Source organism: Salmo salar, chromosome 12 (assembly GCF_965601325.2).
Source record: "Salmo salar chromosome 12, fSalSal1, whole genome shotgun sequence".
Taxonomy (NCBI): domain Eukaryota; kingdom Metazoa; phylum Chordata; class Actinopteri; order Salmoniformes; family Salmonidae; genus Salmo; species Salmo salar.
In genome coordinates this window covers 7,003,161-7,018,275 of record NC_138302.1, presented here as the reverse complement: position 1 = coordinate 7,018,275, position 15,115 = coordinate 7,003,161, and the positions used below count along the sequence as shown (strand labels likewise).

General features: G+C 45.4%; 1 protein-coding gene across 2 annotated transcripts in view; it reads right to left on the bottom strand.

Annotated features, from left to right (window-relative positions):
• Positions 1-1,480: 1,480 nt before the first annotated feature.
• The window catches only part of LOC106591075 (uncharacterized), a 30,438-nt gene continuing 16,803 nt past the window's right edge, over positions 1,481-15,115 (bottom strand). Inside the window, exon 2 of one of the 2 annotated variants that reach the window (XM_014182266.3) lies at positions 1,481-3,351. In XM_014182266.3, the coding sequence (XP_014037741.3) occupies positions 2,120-3,351 (1,232 nt within the window). In that variant the 3' untranslated portion in view covers positions 1,481-2,119. The remainder of the gene's footprint in view (positions 3,352-15,115) is intronic. The other variant, XM_014182267.3, reaches the window with a different exon arrangement.

The window sequence follows — 15,115 nt, the reverse complement described above, 5'->3', positions numbered from 1 at the left end:
ACACTGAGAACCAAACTGACAGACTGTCTGGTTGAGGACACTGAGACTTCAATAACCAAACTGACAGACTGTCTAGATGAGGACACTGAGAACCAAACTGACAGACTGTCTGGTTCAGGACACTGAGACTTCAGTAACCAAACTGACAGACTGTCTAGATGAGGACACTGAGACTTCAAGAACCAAACTGACAGACTGTCTGGTTGAGGACACTGAGACTTCAGTAACCAAACTGACAGACTGTCTAGATGAGGACACTGAGACTTCAATAACCAAACTGACAGACTGTCTAGATGAGGACACTGAGAACCAAACTGACAGACTGTCTAGATGAGGACACAGAACCAGACTGACAGACTGTCTAGATGAGGACACTGAGAACCAAACTGACAGACTGTCTAGATGAGGACACTGAGAACCAGACTGACAGACTGTCTTGATATGGCGGAGACTTCAGTAACCAAACTGACAAAATGTCTAGATGAGGACACTGAGAACCAAACTGACAGACTGTCTGGTTGAGGACACTGAGACTTCAATAACCAAACTGACAGACTGTCTAGATGAGGACACTGAGAACCAAACTGACAAACTGTTTAGATGCAATCAAAAGACGGAGGCAGTTAAACTTAATTTCAGCAAAACAGACCTTCTGCTTATTGGCTCTGAAAGTGCACAGAAGAAGATGCGCACTTTCTCATTTGAAGCAACATTAATAAAGTGTAATTTTTCCACCTGCGTAACACCGTTCCAATCAGGTCGTTCTTGACTACTGCTGACAGGAATCCCAGTAAGGCTTCTTCCCAGACGAGAAAAAAAACATCACCCCTGTTTTATTCAACCTCTATTGGCTTCCTGTTTTATTCAACCTCTATTGGCTTCCTGTTTAGGATCAAATGTCAGATTGTGCTGCTCACCTTTAAGGTTCTCCAGAGTTAATGCACCTTCATACATATGCTATAACTTCTAGAGAACTACTCCCCAGCACCACACTACCATCATCAGACTAACAGCCTACACTATTCAGAAAAAACTGTTGCATTAATCAAGTCCTTTTTATAATCAGCACCTGTTTTTCTGACATAGTGCAATAATACTGATGGGAACATTCATGAGGTAGTGAATGTTTTAATAATACTGATGGGAACATTCATGAGGTAGTGAGTGTTTTAATAATACTGATGGGAACATTCATGAGGTAGTGAATGTTTTAATAATACTGATGGGAACATTCATGAGGAGTGAATGTTTTAATAATACTGATGGGAACATTCATGAGGTAGTGAATGTTTTAATAATACTGATGGGAACATTCATGAGGTAGTGAATGTTTTAATAATACTGATGGGAACATTCATGAGCTAGTGAATGTTTTAATAATACTGATGGGATCATTCATGAGGTAGTGAATGTTTTAATAATTCTGATGGGAACATTCATGAGGTAGTGAATGTTTTAATAATACTGATGGGATCATTCATGAGGTATTGAATGTTTTTAATGTCCAATGTCAACATCAGAACAACATTATCACATTTTCATATTCCTTGATGACTAGTACACAAATTAAGTCAATGAAACACAACAACAACTAAATTCAAGTGGTTTCAAGGTTAGAATAAAGAAATCTGAATTATATTAATCTACATTTTGAAATATCCAAATCATCAAATTAACATCCACATTTGTATCCATTCAATCAATGTTTATAATCAAAACCAACTACACATTTCATTTGATTAAATCAGATTTGAGATATGACCATGAATACAGTAATACTGCCCCGTTCACATGACTGTATCCTTGGGGATAAATACAGTAATACTGCCCCTATCACATGACCATGTCTGGAGATTAAAAACTAAAAACAAATGTAGGCCAAATTGTGAGTATGATTTTATATATACAATTAGATTTCATGTCACAACCAAAAACAAAAATTCTTAATGAAAAACGTAAGTCAGAACACTTTTCTCTCATGTGATTTCAGGTCCTTTGACGATGTATTTGGGCTATGAGAGCAGTGGTATGTCTTCTCCTCCTGTGTATGTACTTTCTCATGCTCTTTCAAGCCCTTTAAATGAACAAAACCCTCTTTTCCCAGTGTGAAAAGGTGAGGCTATCCTACTTTATGTGTCACTTTGTGCATTCTCAGGTTCCCTAACCAGGTAAACCGCTTTCCACACTGACGGCATTGGAATGGCTTCTCTCCTGTGTGTGTCATCTCATGCGTTTTCAAGTTCCCTAACCGGGTATAACTCTTTCCACACTGACGGCATTGGAATGGCTTCTCTCCTGTGTGTGTCATCTCATGCGTTTTCAAGTTCCCTAACCGGGTATAACTCTTTCCACACTGCAAGCATTGGAATGGCTTCTCTCTTGTGTGTATTCTCTTATGCACTTTCAGATGCGATGACTGGATAAATCCCTTTCCACACTGAGAGCATTGGAAAGGCTTCCCTACAGAGTGTGTTCTCTCATGCTTTTTCATGTCCCCTAATGACACATACTTATTTTTTTCACTCTGGGAGAAGTTACATGGCTTTTCTCCTGTGTGTGTATACATCTTATGTGATTTAAGGGACCCCAACCTTCTAAAACTCTTTCCACACTGGGAGCAGTGGTAAGGCTTCACTCCTGTGTGTGTTCTCTCATGCTCGTTCAGTTGCCCTGACCCGCTAAAACTACTTTTACAATGGGAACAGTGATAAGGCTTTTCCCCTGTGTGTATTCTTTCATGTGATTTCAAGTCCCCTGATCGTGAAAATGTCTTTCCACACTGAGAGCATTGGAATGGTTTTTCTCCTGTGTGTATTCTTTTATGTATTTTAAGGTTCCCTAACTTTGCAAAACTCTTTTCACACTGTGAGCAGTGGTAAGGCTTCACTCCTGTGTGTATTCTCTCATGCATTTTTTGGTTCCCTAAGCGGGTAAAACTCTTTCCGCATTGAGAGCAGTGATAAGGCTTTTCCCCTGTGTGTATTCTTTCATGTGATTTCAGGTCCCCTGATCGGGAAAATGTCCTTCCACACTGAGAGCATTGGAATGTTTTTTCTCCTGTGTGTATTCTCTTATGCTCGTTCAGATGTGATGACTTGAAAAATCTCTTTCCACACTGGGAGCACTGGTGAGGCTTCACTCCTGTGTGTATTCTCTCATGTTCTTTCAGTTGCCCAGACCAGCTAAAACTCTTTCCACACTGAGAGCAGTTGTAAGACTTCTTCTCTGCATGTGTTCTCTTGTGGTTTTTAAGGCTCCCCAAATGGGTAAAACTCTTTCCACACTGTGAACAGTGGTGTCGTCTCGCTGGTTCAGACGTCTCCGGTTCCTCTGAGTCGGGTCTCTCTTCTGCTAAAGACAAACAGAGTGGTTAAACAGGGAGACCTGAATGAAATCTCCACGTACATTTTAGTCATTTAGCGGACCCTCTTATCCAGAGAGACTTACAGTCAAGTGCTCTTAGCATGTGATGCATGTGCTCTATTGTTTATATGACCCATGTATTTTACACTGTGTGGCTTTAAGGGAATAGTATGGTCACTATTCAGAGCAACTTACAGTTAGTGCATCCATCTTAAGGTAGCTTGGTGAGACAACCACAACAGTGATAGTAACCACATGTTCCCTCAATTAAATGTGATCATTTATAATGACCTGGCCTGTGTCCCATAATATAACCAGGCTAATAATGACTAGCCATCTGTTAAATTAGCATTCCCCTGTGTTCTTACATTGATTTACTGTAACAGCAAAGAAAAGAGATACCACGACACCAAAACAAAAACGTGGGGACTGATTTCCCCATTTTTTCCCCCAGGTTTTCGGCCTCTCAAAATCACACTTAAATAGAAAAACAATATTGAATGTTCTCAATCCACAACTTTAACCACATCAGAAGAAATTTATTTTGGGGGAAAAAATCTGCAATATATTTATTTTTGTGTGTAGTTACCCTTTAATTCTAGTGCCACCAGCCAGGCATTCTTGTTTGTCTAGCAGTGTTTCTGTAGCGCAGTTGTGATGGGAGTTTTCAAAACAAATTTACATTTACATTTAAGTCATTTAGCAGACGCTCTTATCCAGAGCGACTTACAAATTGGTGCATTCACCTTATGATATCCAGTGGAACAACCACTTTACAATAGTGCATCTAAATCTTTTAAGGGGGGGGGGGGGGGGTTAGAAGGATTACTTTATCCTATCCTAGGTATTCCTTAAAGAGGTGGGGTTTCAGGTGTCTCCGGAAGGTGGTGATTGACTCCGCTGTTCTGGCGTCGTGAGGGAGCTTGTTCCACCATTGGGGTGCCAGAGCAGCGAACAGTTTTGACTGGGCTGAGCGGGAACTGTGCTTCCTCAGAGGTAGGGGGGCCAGCAGGCCAGAGGTGCATGGCCAATGCATTGATGCAAATAATCACGATTCTTCCAGGTAGGCATAGGCTACTTTGTAGTTACCTTGTAATTGTCTTTCAGTCTTACCTGAATACATTAGCATCGCTAACGGCTACACGGAGTGGTAGACATATAGACCCTACACGCACACACATGGTTCAACATTCAGGTACATTTACCAGTGGCACCGGGCCAGTGCCAACTGAAATTTACTGGCCCAGATCTGACAGGAAAGTGAGTGATGTGTAAAATAATCTGCTATAATATCAATAGCAGATTATTTTATCTTTCATTTGCGGGCTGAGTAAGTAGACTATACAGGGTTCACGTGGCGGCAGGTAGCCTAGTGGTTAGAGCGTTGGACATGAAACCGAAAGCTTGAAAGATCAAATCCCTGAGCTGACAAGGCAAAAATCTGTTGTTCTGTCCCTGAACAAGGCAGCTAATTGAACAAGGCCGTCATTGAAAATAAGAATTTGTTCTTAACTGACTTGCCTAGTTAAATTAGGGTAAAATAAATAAATAAATAAAGATATTGGCAAGTCAAATTCAAGGACTTTTTCCAAGCACTTCATTGTAATTTTCAAGGACCTATATTTTAGGTTCAATTGTTGTAACAGCATATAGGATAAAAACTCCTCCCAAAACGTATGCTAAAAACATATGCATTAGCCTACCACTTTAACAATAATGTGTATTTTATTTTTATTTAACTACCCAATGGCATTCTGCATTGACGTTCACATAATTAACATTCTAAAATATGTCAGAATAATGTGGGCATTGCCTGACTAAATAAACAGCATGCTCCCCTCAAACACACTAATGAGGTCTGTCCATGTGGTAGTAGTCAGTCTGTCCATGTGGTAGTAGTAGTCAGTCTGTCCATGTGGTGGTAGTAGTCAGTCTGTCCATGTGGTGGTAGTAGTCAGTCTGTCCATGTGGTGGTAGTAGTCAGCCTGTCCATGTGGTGGTAGTAGTCAGTCTGTCCATGTGGTGGTAGTAGTCAGTCTGTCCATGTGGTGGTAGTAGTCAGTCTGTCCATGTGGTGGTAGTAGTCAGTCTGTCCATGTGGTGGTAGTAGTCAGTCTGTCCATGTGGTGGTAGTAGTCAGTCTGTCCATGTGGTGGTAGTAGTCAGTCTGTCCATGTGGTGGTAGTAGTCAGTCTGTCCATGTGGTGGTAGTAGTCCGTCTGTCCATGTGGTGGTAGTAGTCCGTCTGTCCATGTGGTGGTAGTAGTCCGTCTGTCCATGTGGTGGTAGTAGTCCGCCTGTCCATGTGGTGGTAGTAGTCCGCCTGTCCATGTGGTGGTAGTAGTCCGCCTGTCCATGTGGTGGTAGTAGTCAGCCTGTCCATGTGGTGGTAGTAGTCAGCCTGTCCATGTGGTGGTAGTAGTCAGCCTGTCCATGTGGTAGTAGTAGTCAGCCTGTCCATGTGATAGTAGTAGTCAGTCTGTCCATGTGATGGTAGTAGTCAGTCTGTCCATGTGATGGTAGTAGTCAGTCTGTCCATGTGATGGTAGTAGTCAGTCTGTCCATGTGATGGTAGTAGTCAGTCTGTCCATGTGATGGTAGTGCAGTCTGTCCATGTGGTGGTAGTAGTCAGTCTGTCCATGTGGTGGTAGTAGTCAGTCTGTCCATGTGGTAGTAGTAGTCAGTCTGTCCATGTGGTAGTAGTAGTCAGTCTGTCCATGTGGTAGTAGTAGTCAGTCTGTCCATGTGGTAGTAGTAGTCAGTCTGTCCATGTGGTAGTAGTAGTCAGCATGTCCATGTGGTAGTAGTAGTCAGTCTGTCCATGTGGTAGTAGTAGTCAGTCTGTCCATGTGGTAGTAGTAGTCAGCCTGTCCATGTAGTAGTAGTAGTCAGTCTGTCCATGTGGTAGTAGTAGTCAGTCTGTCCATGTGGTAGTAGTAGTCATTCTGTCCATGTGGTAGTAGTAGTCAGTCTGTCCATGTGGTAGTAGTAGTCAGCCTGTCCATGTGGTAGTAGTAGTCATTCTGTCCATGTGGTAGTAGTAGTCAGCATGTCCATGTGGTAGTAGTAGTCAGCCTGTCCATGTGGTAGTAGTAGTCAGTCTGTCCATGTGGTAGTAGTAGTCAGTCTGTCCATGTGGTAGTAGTAGTCAGTCTGTCCATGTGGTAGTAGTAGTCAGCCTGTCCATGTGGTAGTAGTAGTCAGCCTGTCCATGTGGTAGTAGTAGTCAGTCTGTCCATGTGGTAGTAGTAGTCATTCTGTCCATGTGGTAGTAGTAGTCAGTCTGTCCATGTGGTAGTAGTCAGTCTGTCCATGTGGTGGTAGTAGTCAGTCTGTCCATGTGGTAGTAGTAGTCAGTCTGTCCATGTGGTAGTAGTAGTCAGTCTGTCCATGTGGTAGTAGTAGTCAGTCTGTCCATGTGGTAGTAGTAGTCAGTCTGTCCATGTGGTAGTAGTCAGTCTGTCCATGTGTTAGTAGTCAGCCTGTCCATGTGGTAGTAGTAGTCAGTCTGTCCATGTGGTAGTAGTAGTCAGTCTGTCCATGTGGTAGTAGTAGTCAGTCTGTCCATGTGGTAGTAGTAGTCAGCCTGTCCATGTGGTAGTAGTAGTCAGTCTGTCCATGTGGTAGTAGTAGTCAGTCTGTCCATGTGGTAGTAGTAGTCAGCCTGTCCATGTGGTAGTAGTAGTCAGTCTGTCCATGTGGTAGTAGTAGTCAGTCTGTCCATGTGGTAGTAGTAGTCAGTCTGTCCATGTGGTAGTAGTAGTCAGTCTGTCCATGTGGTAGTAGTAGTCAGTCTGTCCATGTGGTAGTAGTAGTCAGTCTGTCCATGTGGTAGTAGTAGTCAGCCTGTCCATGTGGTAGTAGTAGTCAGCCTGTCCATGTGGTAGTAGTCAGTCTGTCCATGTGGTAGTAGTAGTCAGCCTGTCCATGTGGTAGTAGTAGTCATTCTGTCCATGTGATGGTAGTAGTCATTCTGTCCATGTGGTAGTAGTAGTCAGTCTGTCCATGTGGTAGTAGTAGTCAGCCTGTCCATGTGGTAGTAGTAGTCAGCCTGTCCATGTGGTAGTAGTAGTCAGCATGTCCATGTGGTAGTAGTAGTCAGTCTGTCCATGTGGTAGTAGTAGTCAGCCTGTCCATGTGGTAGTAGTAGTCAGTCTGTCCATGTGGTAGTAGTAGTCAGCCTGTCCATGTGGTAGTAGTCAGCCTGTCCATGTGGTAGTAGTCAGCGTGTCCATGTCGTAGTAGTCAGCCTGTCCATGTCGTAGTAGTCAGCCTGTCCATGTGGTAGTAGTCAGTCTGTCCATGTGGTAGTAGTAGTCAGCCTGTCCATGTGGTAGTAGTAGTCAGCCTGTCCATGTGGTAGTAGTCAGTCTGTCCATGTGACAGTACTCAGTCTGTCCATGTGACAGTAGTCAGTCTGTCCATGTGACAGTAGTCAGTCTGTCCATGTGACAGTAGTAGTCAGTCTGTCCATGTGACAGTAGTAGTCAGTCTGTCCATGTGGTAGTAGTAGTCAGTCTGTCCATGTGATAGTAGTAGTCAGTCTGTCCATGTGGTAGTAGTAGTCAGTCTGTCCATGTGGTAGTAGTAGTCAGTCTGTCCATGTGGTGGTAGTAGTCAGTCTGTCCATGTGATGGTAGTAGTCAGTCTGTCCATGTGGTGGTAGTCAGCCTGTCCATGTGGTAGTAGTCAGCCTGTCCATGTGGTAGTAGTCAGCGTGTCCATGTGGTAGTAGTCAGCCTGTCCATGTGGTAGTAGTCAGTCTGTCCATGTGGTAGTAGTAGTCAGTCTGTCCATGTGGTAGTAGTAGTCAGCCTGTCCATGTGGTAGTAGTAGTCAGCCTGTCCATGTGGTAGTAGTCAGTCTGTCCATGTGACAGTACTCAGTCTGTCCATGTGACAGTAGTCAGTCTGTCCATGTGACAGTAGTCAGTCTGTCCATGTGGTGGTACTAGTCAGTCTGTCCATGTGGTGGTACTAGTCAGTCTGTCCATGTGATGGTAGTAGTCAGTCTGTCCATGTGATGGTAGTAGTCAGTCTGTCCATGTGATGGTAGTCAGTCTGTCCATGTGGTAGTAGTAGTCAGTCTGTCCATGTGGTAGTAGTAGTCAGCCTGTCCATGTGGTAGTAGTAGTCAGCCTGTCCATGTGGTAGTAGTAGTCAGCCTGTCCATGTGGTAGTAGTAGTCAGCCTGTCCATGTGGTAGTAGTAGTCAGCCTGTCCATGTGGTAGTAGTAGTCAGCCTGTCCATGTGGTAGTAGTAGTCAGTCTGTCCATGTGGTAGTAGTAGTCAGTCTGTCCATGTGGTAGTAGTAGTCATTCTGTCCATGTGGTAGTAGTAGTCATTCTGTCCATGTGGTAGTAGTAGTCAGTCTGTCCATGTGGTAGTAGTAGTCAGTCTGTCCATGTGGTAGTAGTCAGCCTGTCCATGTGGTAGTAGTCAGCCTGTCCATGTGGTAGTAGTCAGCGTGTCCATGTGGTAGTAGTCAGTCTGTCCATGTGGTAGTAGTAGTCAGCCTGTCCATGTGACAGTACTCAGTCTGTCCATGTGACAGTACTCAGTCTGTCCATGTGACAGTAGTCAGTCTGTCCATGTGACAGTAGTAGTCAGTCTGTCCATGTGACAGTAGTAGTCAGTCTGTCCATGTGACAGTAGTAGTCAGTCTGTCCATGTGGTAGTAGTAGTCAGTCTGTCCATGTGATAGTAGTAGTCAGTCTGTCCATGTGGTAGTAGTAGTCAGTCTGTCCATGTGGTAGTAGTAGTCAGTCTGTCCATGTGGTAGTAGTAGTCAGTCTGTCCATGTGATGGTAGTAGTCAGTCTGTCCATGTGATGGTAGTAGTCAGTCTGTCCATGTGATGGTAGTAGTCAGTCTGTCCATGTGATGGTAGTAGTCAGTCTGTCCATGTGATGGTAGTAGTCAGTCTGTCCATGTGATGGTAGTAGTCAGTCTGTCCATGTGGTAGTAGTAGTCAGTCTGTCCATGTGGTAGTAGTAGTCAGCCTGTCCATGTGGTAGTAGTAGTCAGCCTGTCCATGTGGTAGTAGTAGTCAGCCTGTCCATGTGGTAGTAGTAGTCATTCTGTCCATGTGGTAGTAGTAGTCAGCCTGTCCATGTGGTAGTAGTAGTCAGCCTGTCCATGTGGTAGTAGTAGTCAGCCTGTCCATGTGGCAGTAGTCAGTCTGTCCATGTGACAGTAGTAGTCAGTCTGTCCATGTGACAGTAGTAGTCAGTCTGTCCATGTGGTAGTAGTCAGTCTGTCCATGTGGTAGTAGTAGTCAGTCTGTCCATGTGATAGTAGTAGTCAGTCTGTCCATGTGATAGTAGTAGTCAGTCTGTCCATGTGGTAGTAGTAGTCAGTCTGTCCATGTGGTAGTAGTAGTCAGTCTGTCCATGTGGTAGTAGTAGTCAGTCTGTCCATGTGGTAGTAGTAGTCAGTCTGTCCATGTGGTAGTAGTAGTCAGTCTGTCCATGTGATGGTAGTAGTCAGTCTGTCCATGTGATGGTAGTAGTCAGTCTGTCCATGTGATGGTAGTAGTCAGTCTGTCCATGTGATGGTAGTAGTCAGTCTGTCCATGTGATGGTAGTAGTCAGTCTGTCCATGTGATGGTAGTAGTCAGTCTGTCCATGTGGTAGTAGTAGTCAGTCTGTCCATGTGGTGGTAGTAGTCAGTCTGTCCATGTGGTAGTAGTAGTCAGCCTGTCCATGTGGTAGTAGTAGTCAGCCTGTCCATGTGGTAGTAGTAGTCAGCCTGTCCATGTGGTAGTAGTAGTCAGCCTGTCCATGTGGTAGTAGTAGTCAGCCTGTCCATGTGGTAGTAGTAGTCAGCCTGTCCATGTGGTAGTAGTAGTCAGCCTGTCCATGTGGTAGTAGTAGTCAGCCTGTCCATGTGGTAGTAGTAGTCAGCCTGTCCATGTGGTAGTAGTAGTCAGCCTGTCCATGTGGTAGTAGTAGTCAGCCTGTCCATGTGGTAGTAGTAGTCAGCATGTCCATGTGGTAGTAGTAGTCAGCATGTCCATGTGGTAGTAGTAGTCAGTCTGTCCATGTGGTAGTAGTAGTCAGTCTGTCCATGTGGTAGTAGTAGTCAGTCTGTCCATGTGGTAGTAGTAGTCAGTCTGTCCATGTGGTAGTAGTAGTCAGTCTGTCCATGTGGTAGTAGTCAGCCTGTCCATGTGGTAGTAGTCAGCCTGTCCATGTGGGAGTAGTCAGTCTGTCCATGTGGTAGTAGTAGTCAGCCTGTCCATGTGACAGTAGTCAGTCTGTCCATGTGACAGTAGTCAGTCTGTCCATGTGACAGTAGTCAGTCTGACACAAACTCACTAATGAAGTGTGTCCATGTGGTAGTAGTCAGTCTGTCCATGTGACAGTAGTCAGCCTGTCCATGTGGTAGTAGTAGTCAGCCTGTCCATGTGGTAGTAGTAGTCAGTCTGTCCATGTGGTAGTAGTAGTCAGCCTGTCCATGTAGTAGTAGTCAGCCTGTCCATGTGGTAGTAGTCAGTCTGTCCATGTGACAGTAGTCAGTCTGTCCATGTGACAGTAGTCAGTCTGACACAAACACACTAATGAAGTGCCTGTCCATGTGGTAGTAGTAGTCAGCCTGTCCATGTGGTAGTAGTCAGCCTGTCCATGTGGTAGTAGTAGTCAGGCTGTCCATGTGGTGGTAGTAGTCAGCCTGTCCATGTGGTAGTAGTAGTCAGTCTGTCCATGTGGTAGTAGTAGTCAGCCTGTCCATGTGGTAGTAGTAGTCAGCCTGTCCATGTGGTAGTAGTAGTCAGCCTGTCCATGTGGTAGTAGTAGTCATCCTGTCCATGTGGTAGTAGTAGTCCGTCTGTCCATGTGGTGGTAGTAGTCAGTCTGTCCATGTGGTGGTAGTAGTCAGTCTGTCCATGTGGTAGTAGTAGTCAGTCTGTCCATGTGGTAGTAGTAGTCAGTCTGTCCATGTGGTAGTAGTAGTCAGTCTGTCCATGTGGTAGTAGTAGTCAGTCTGTCCATGTGGTAGTAGTAGTCAGTCTGTCCATGTGGTGGTAGTAGTCAGTCTGTCCATGTGGTAGTAGTCAGCCTGTCCATGTGGTAGTAGTAGTCAGTCTGTCCATGTGGTAGTAGTCAGCCTGTCCATGTGGTAGTAGTAGTCAGCCTGTCCATGTGGTGGCAGTAGTCAGCCTGTCACATGTGGTAGTAGTCAGTCTGTCCATGTGGCGGGTAGTAGTCAGTCTGTCCATGTGTGTGTAGTAGTCAGTCTGTCCATGTGGTAGCAGTAGTCAGCCTGTCCATGTGGTCGTAGTAGTCAGCCTGTCCATGTGGTCGTAGTAGTCAGCCTGTCCATGTGGTCGTAGTAGTCAGCCTGTCCATGTGGTCGTAGTAGTCCGCCTGTCCATGTGGTAGTAGTAGTCAGCCTGTCCATGTGGTAGTAGTAGTCAGCCTGTCCATGTGGTAGTAGTAGTCAGCCTGTCCATGTGGTAGTAGTAGTCAGCCTGTCCATGTGGTAGTAGTAGTCAGCCTGTCCATGTGGTAGTAGTAGTCAGTCTGTCCATGTGGTAGTAGTAGTCAGTCTGTCCATGTGGTAGTAGTAGTCAGTCTGTCCATGTGGTAGTAGTCAGTCTGTCCATGTGGTAGTAGTAGTCATTCTGTCCATGTGGTAGTAGTAGTCAGTCTGTCCATGTGGTAGTAGTAGTCAGCCTGTCCATGTGGTAGTAGTAGTCAGCCTGTCCATGTGGTAGTAGTAGTCAGTCTGTCCATGTGGTAGTAGTAGTCAGTCTGTCCATGTGGTAGTAGTAGTCAGTCTGTCCATGTGGTAGTAGTAGTCAGTCTGTCCATGTGGTAGTAGTAGTCAGTCTGTCCATGTGGTAGTAGTAGTCAGTCTGTCCATGTGGTAGTAGTAGTCAGCCTGTCCATGTGGTAGTAGTAGTCAGCCTGTCCATGTGGTAGTAGTAGTCAGCCTGTCCATGTGGTAGTAGTAGTCAGCCTGTCCATGTGGTAGTAGTAGTCAGCCTGTCCATGTGGTAGTAGTAGTCAGTCTGTCCATGTGGTAGTAGTAGTCATTCTGTCCATGTGGTAGTAGTAGTCAGCCTGTCCATGTGGTAGTAGTAGTCAGTCTGTCCATGTGGTAGTAGTAGTCAGTCTGTCCATGTGGTAGTAGTAGTCAGTCTGTCCATGTGGTAGTAGTAGTCAGTCTGTCCATGTGGTAGTAGTAGTCAGTCTGTCCATGTGGTAGTAGTCAGCCTGTCCATGTGGTAGTAGTCAGCCTGTCCATGTGGGAGTAGTCAGCCTGTCCATGTGGGAGTAGTCAGTCTGTCCATGTGGGAGTAGTAGTCAGCCTGTCCATGTGACAGTAGTCAGTCTGTCCATGTGACAGTAGTCAGTCTGTCCATGTGACAGTAGTCAGTCTGACACAAACTCACTAATGAAGTGTGTCCATGTGGTAGTAGTCAGTCTGTCCATGTGACAGTAGTCAGCCTGTCCATGTGGTAGTAGTAGTCAGCCTGTCCATGTGGTAGTAGTAGTCAGCCTGTCCATGTGGTAGTAGTAGTCAGTCTGTCCATGTGGTAGTAGTAGTCAGTCTGTCCATGTGGTAGTAGTAGTCAGCCTGTCCATGTAGTAGTAGTCAGCCTGTCCATGTGGTAGTAGTCAGTCTGTCCATGTGACAGTAGTCAGTCTGTCCATGTGACAGTAGTCAGTCTGACACAAACACACTAATGAAGTGCCTGTCCATGTGGTAGTAGTAGTCAGCCTGTCCATGTGGTAGTAGTCAGCCTGTCCATGTGGTAGTAGTAGTCAGCCTGTCCATGTGGTGGTAGTAGTCAGCCTGTCCATGTGGTGGTAGTCAGTCTGTCCATGTGGTGGTAGTAGTCAGTCTGTCCATGTGATGGTAGTAGTCAGTCTGTCCATGTGGTGGTAGTAGTCAGTCTGTCCATGTGGTAGTAGTAGTCAGTCTGTCCATGTGGTAGTAGTAGTCAGCCTGTCCATGTGGTAGTAGTAGTCAGCCTGTCCATGTGGTAGTAGTAGTCATTCTGTCCATGTGGTAGTAGTAGTCAGCCTGTCCATGTGGTAGTAGTAGTCAGTCTGTCCATGTGGTAGTAGCAGCCTGTCCATGTGGTAGTAGTAGTCAGCCTGTCCATGTGGTGGTAGTAGTCAGCCTGTCCATGTGGTCGTAGTAGTCAGCCTGTCCATGTGGTCGTAGTAGTCAGCCTGTCCATGTGGTAGTAGTAGTCAGCCTGTCCATGTGGTAGTAGTAGTCAGCCTGTCCATGTGGTAGTAGTAGTCAGTCTGTCCATGTGGTAGTAGTAGTCAGCCTGTCCATGTGGTAGTAGTAGTCAGTCTGTCCATGTGGTAGTAGTAGTCATTCTGTCCATGTGGTAGTAGTAGTCATTCTGTCCATGTGGTAGTAGTAGTCAGCCTGTCCATGTGGTAGTAGTAGTCAGCCTGTCCATGTGGCAGTAGTCAGTCTGTCCATGTGACAGTACTCAGTCTGTCCATGTGACAGTAGTAGTCAGTCTGTCCATGTGAAAGTAGTAGTCAGTCTGTCCATGTGAAAGTAGTAGTCAGTCTGTCCATGTGATAGTAGTAGTCAGTCTGTCCATGTGGTAGTAGTAGTCAGTCTGTCCATGTGGTAGTAGTAGTCAGTCTGTCCATGTGGTAGTAGTAGTCAGTCTGTCCATGTGGTGGTAGTAGTCAGTCTGTCCATGTGATGGTAGTAGTCAGTCTGTCCATGTGATGGTAGTAGTCAGTCTGTCCATGTGATGGTAGTAGTCAGTCTGTCCATGTGATGGTAGTAGTCAGTCTGTCCATGTGATGGTAGTAGTCAGTCTGTCCATGTGATGGTAGTAGTCAGTCTGTCCATGTGGTAGTAGTAGTCAGTCTGTCCATGTGGTAGTAGTAGTCAGTCTGTCCATGTGGTAGTAGTAGTCAGTCTGTCCATGTGGTAGTAGTAGTCAGTCTGTCCATGTGGTAGTAGTAGTCAGTCTGTCCATGTGGTAGTAGTAGTCAGCCTGTCCATGTGGTAGTAGTAGTCAGTCTGTCCATGTGGTAGTAGTAGTCAGCCTGTCCATGTGGTAGTAGTAGTCAGCCTGTCCATGTGGTAGTAGTAGTCAGCCTGTCCATGTGGTAGTAGTAGTCAGCCTGTCCATGTGGTAGTAGTAGTCAGCCTGTCCATGTGGTAGTAGTAGTCAGCCTGTCCATGTGGTAGTAGTAGTCAGCCTGTCCATGTGGTAGTAGTAGTCAGCCTGTCCATGTGGTAGTAGTAGTCAGCCTGTCCATGTGGTAGTAGTAGTCAGTCTGTCCATGTGGTAGTAGTAGTCAGTCTGTCCATGTGGTAGTAGTAGTCAGTCTGTCCATGTGGTAGTAGTAGTCAGTCTGTCCATGTGGTAGTAGTCAGCCTGTCCATGTGGTAGTAGTCAGCCTGTCCATGTGGGAGTAGTCAGTCTGTCCATGTGGTAGTAGTAGTCAGCCTGTCCATGTGACAGTAGTCAGTCTGTCCATGTGACAGTAGTCAGTCTGTCCATGTGACAGTAGTCAGTCTGACACAAACTCACTAATGAAGTGTGTCCATGTGGTAGTAGTCAGTCTGTCCATGTGACAGTAGTCAGCCTGTCCATGTGGTAGTAGTAGTCAGTCTGTCCATGTGGTAGTAGTAGTCAGTCTGTCCATGTGGTAGTAGTAGTCAGTCTGTCCATGTGGTAGTAGTAGTCAGCCTGTCCATGTGGTAGTAGTAGTCAGCCTGTCCATGTGGTAGTAGTAGTCAGCCTGTCCATGTGGTAG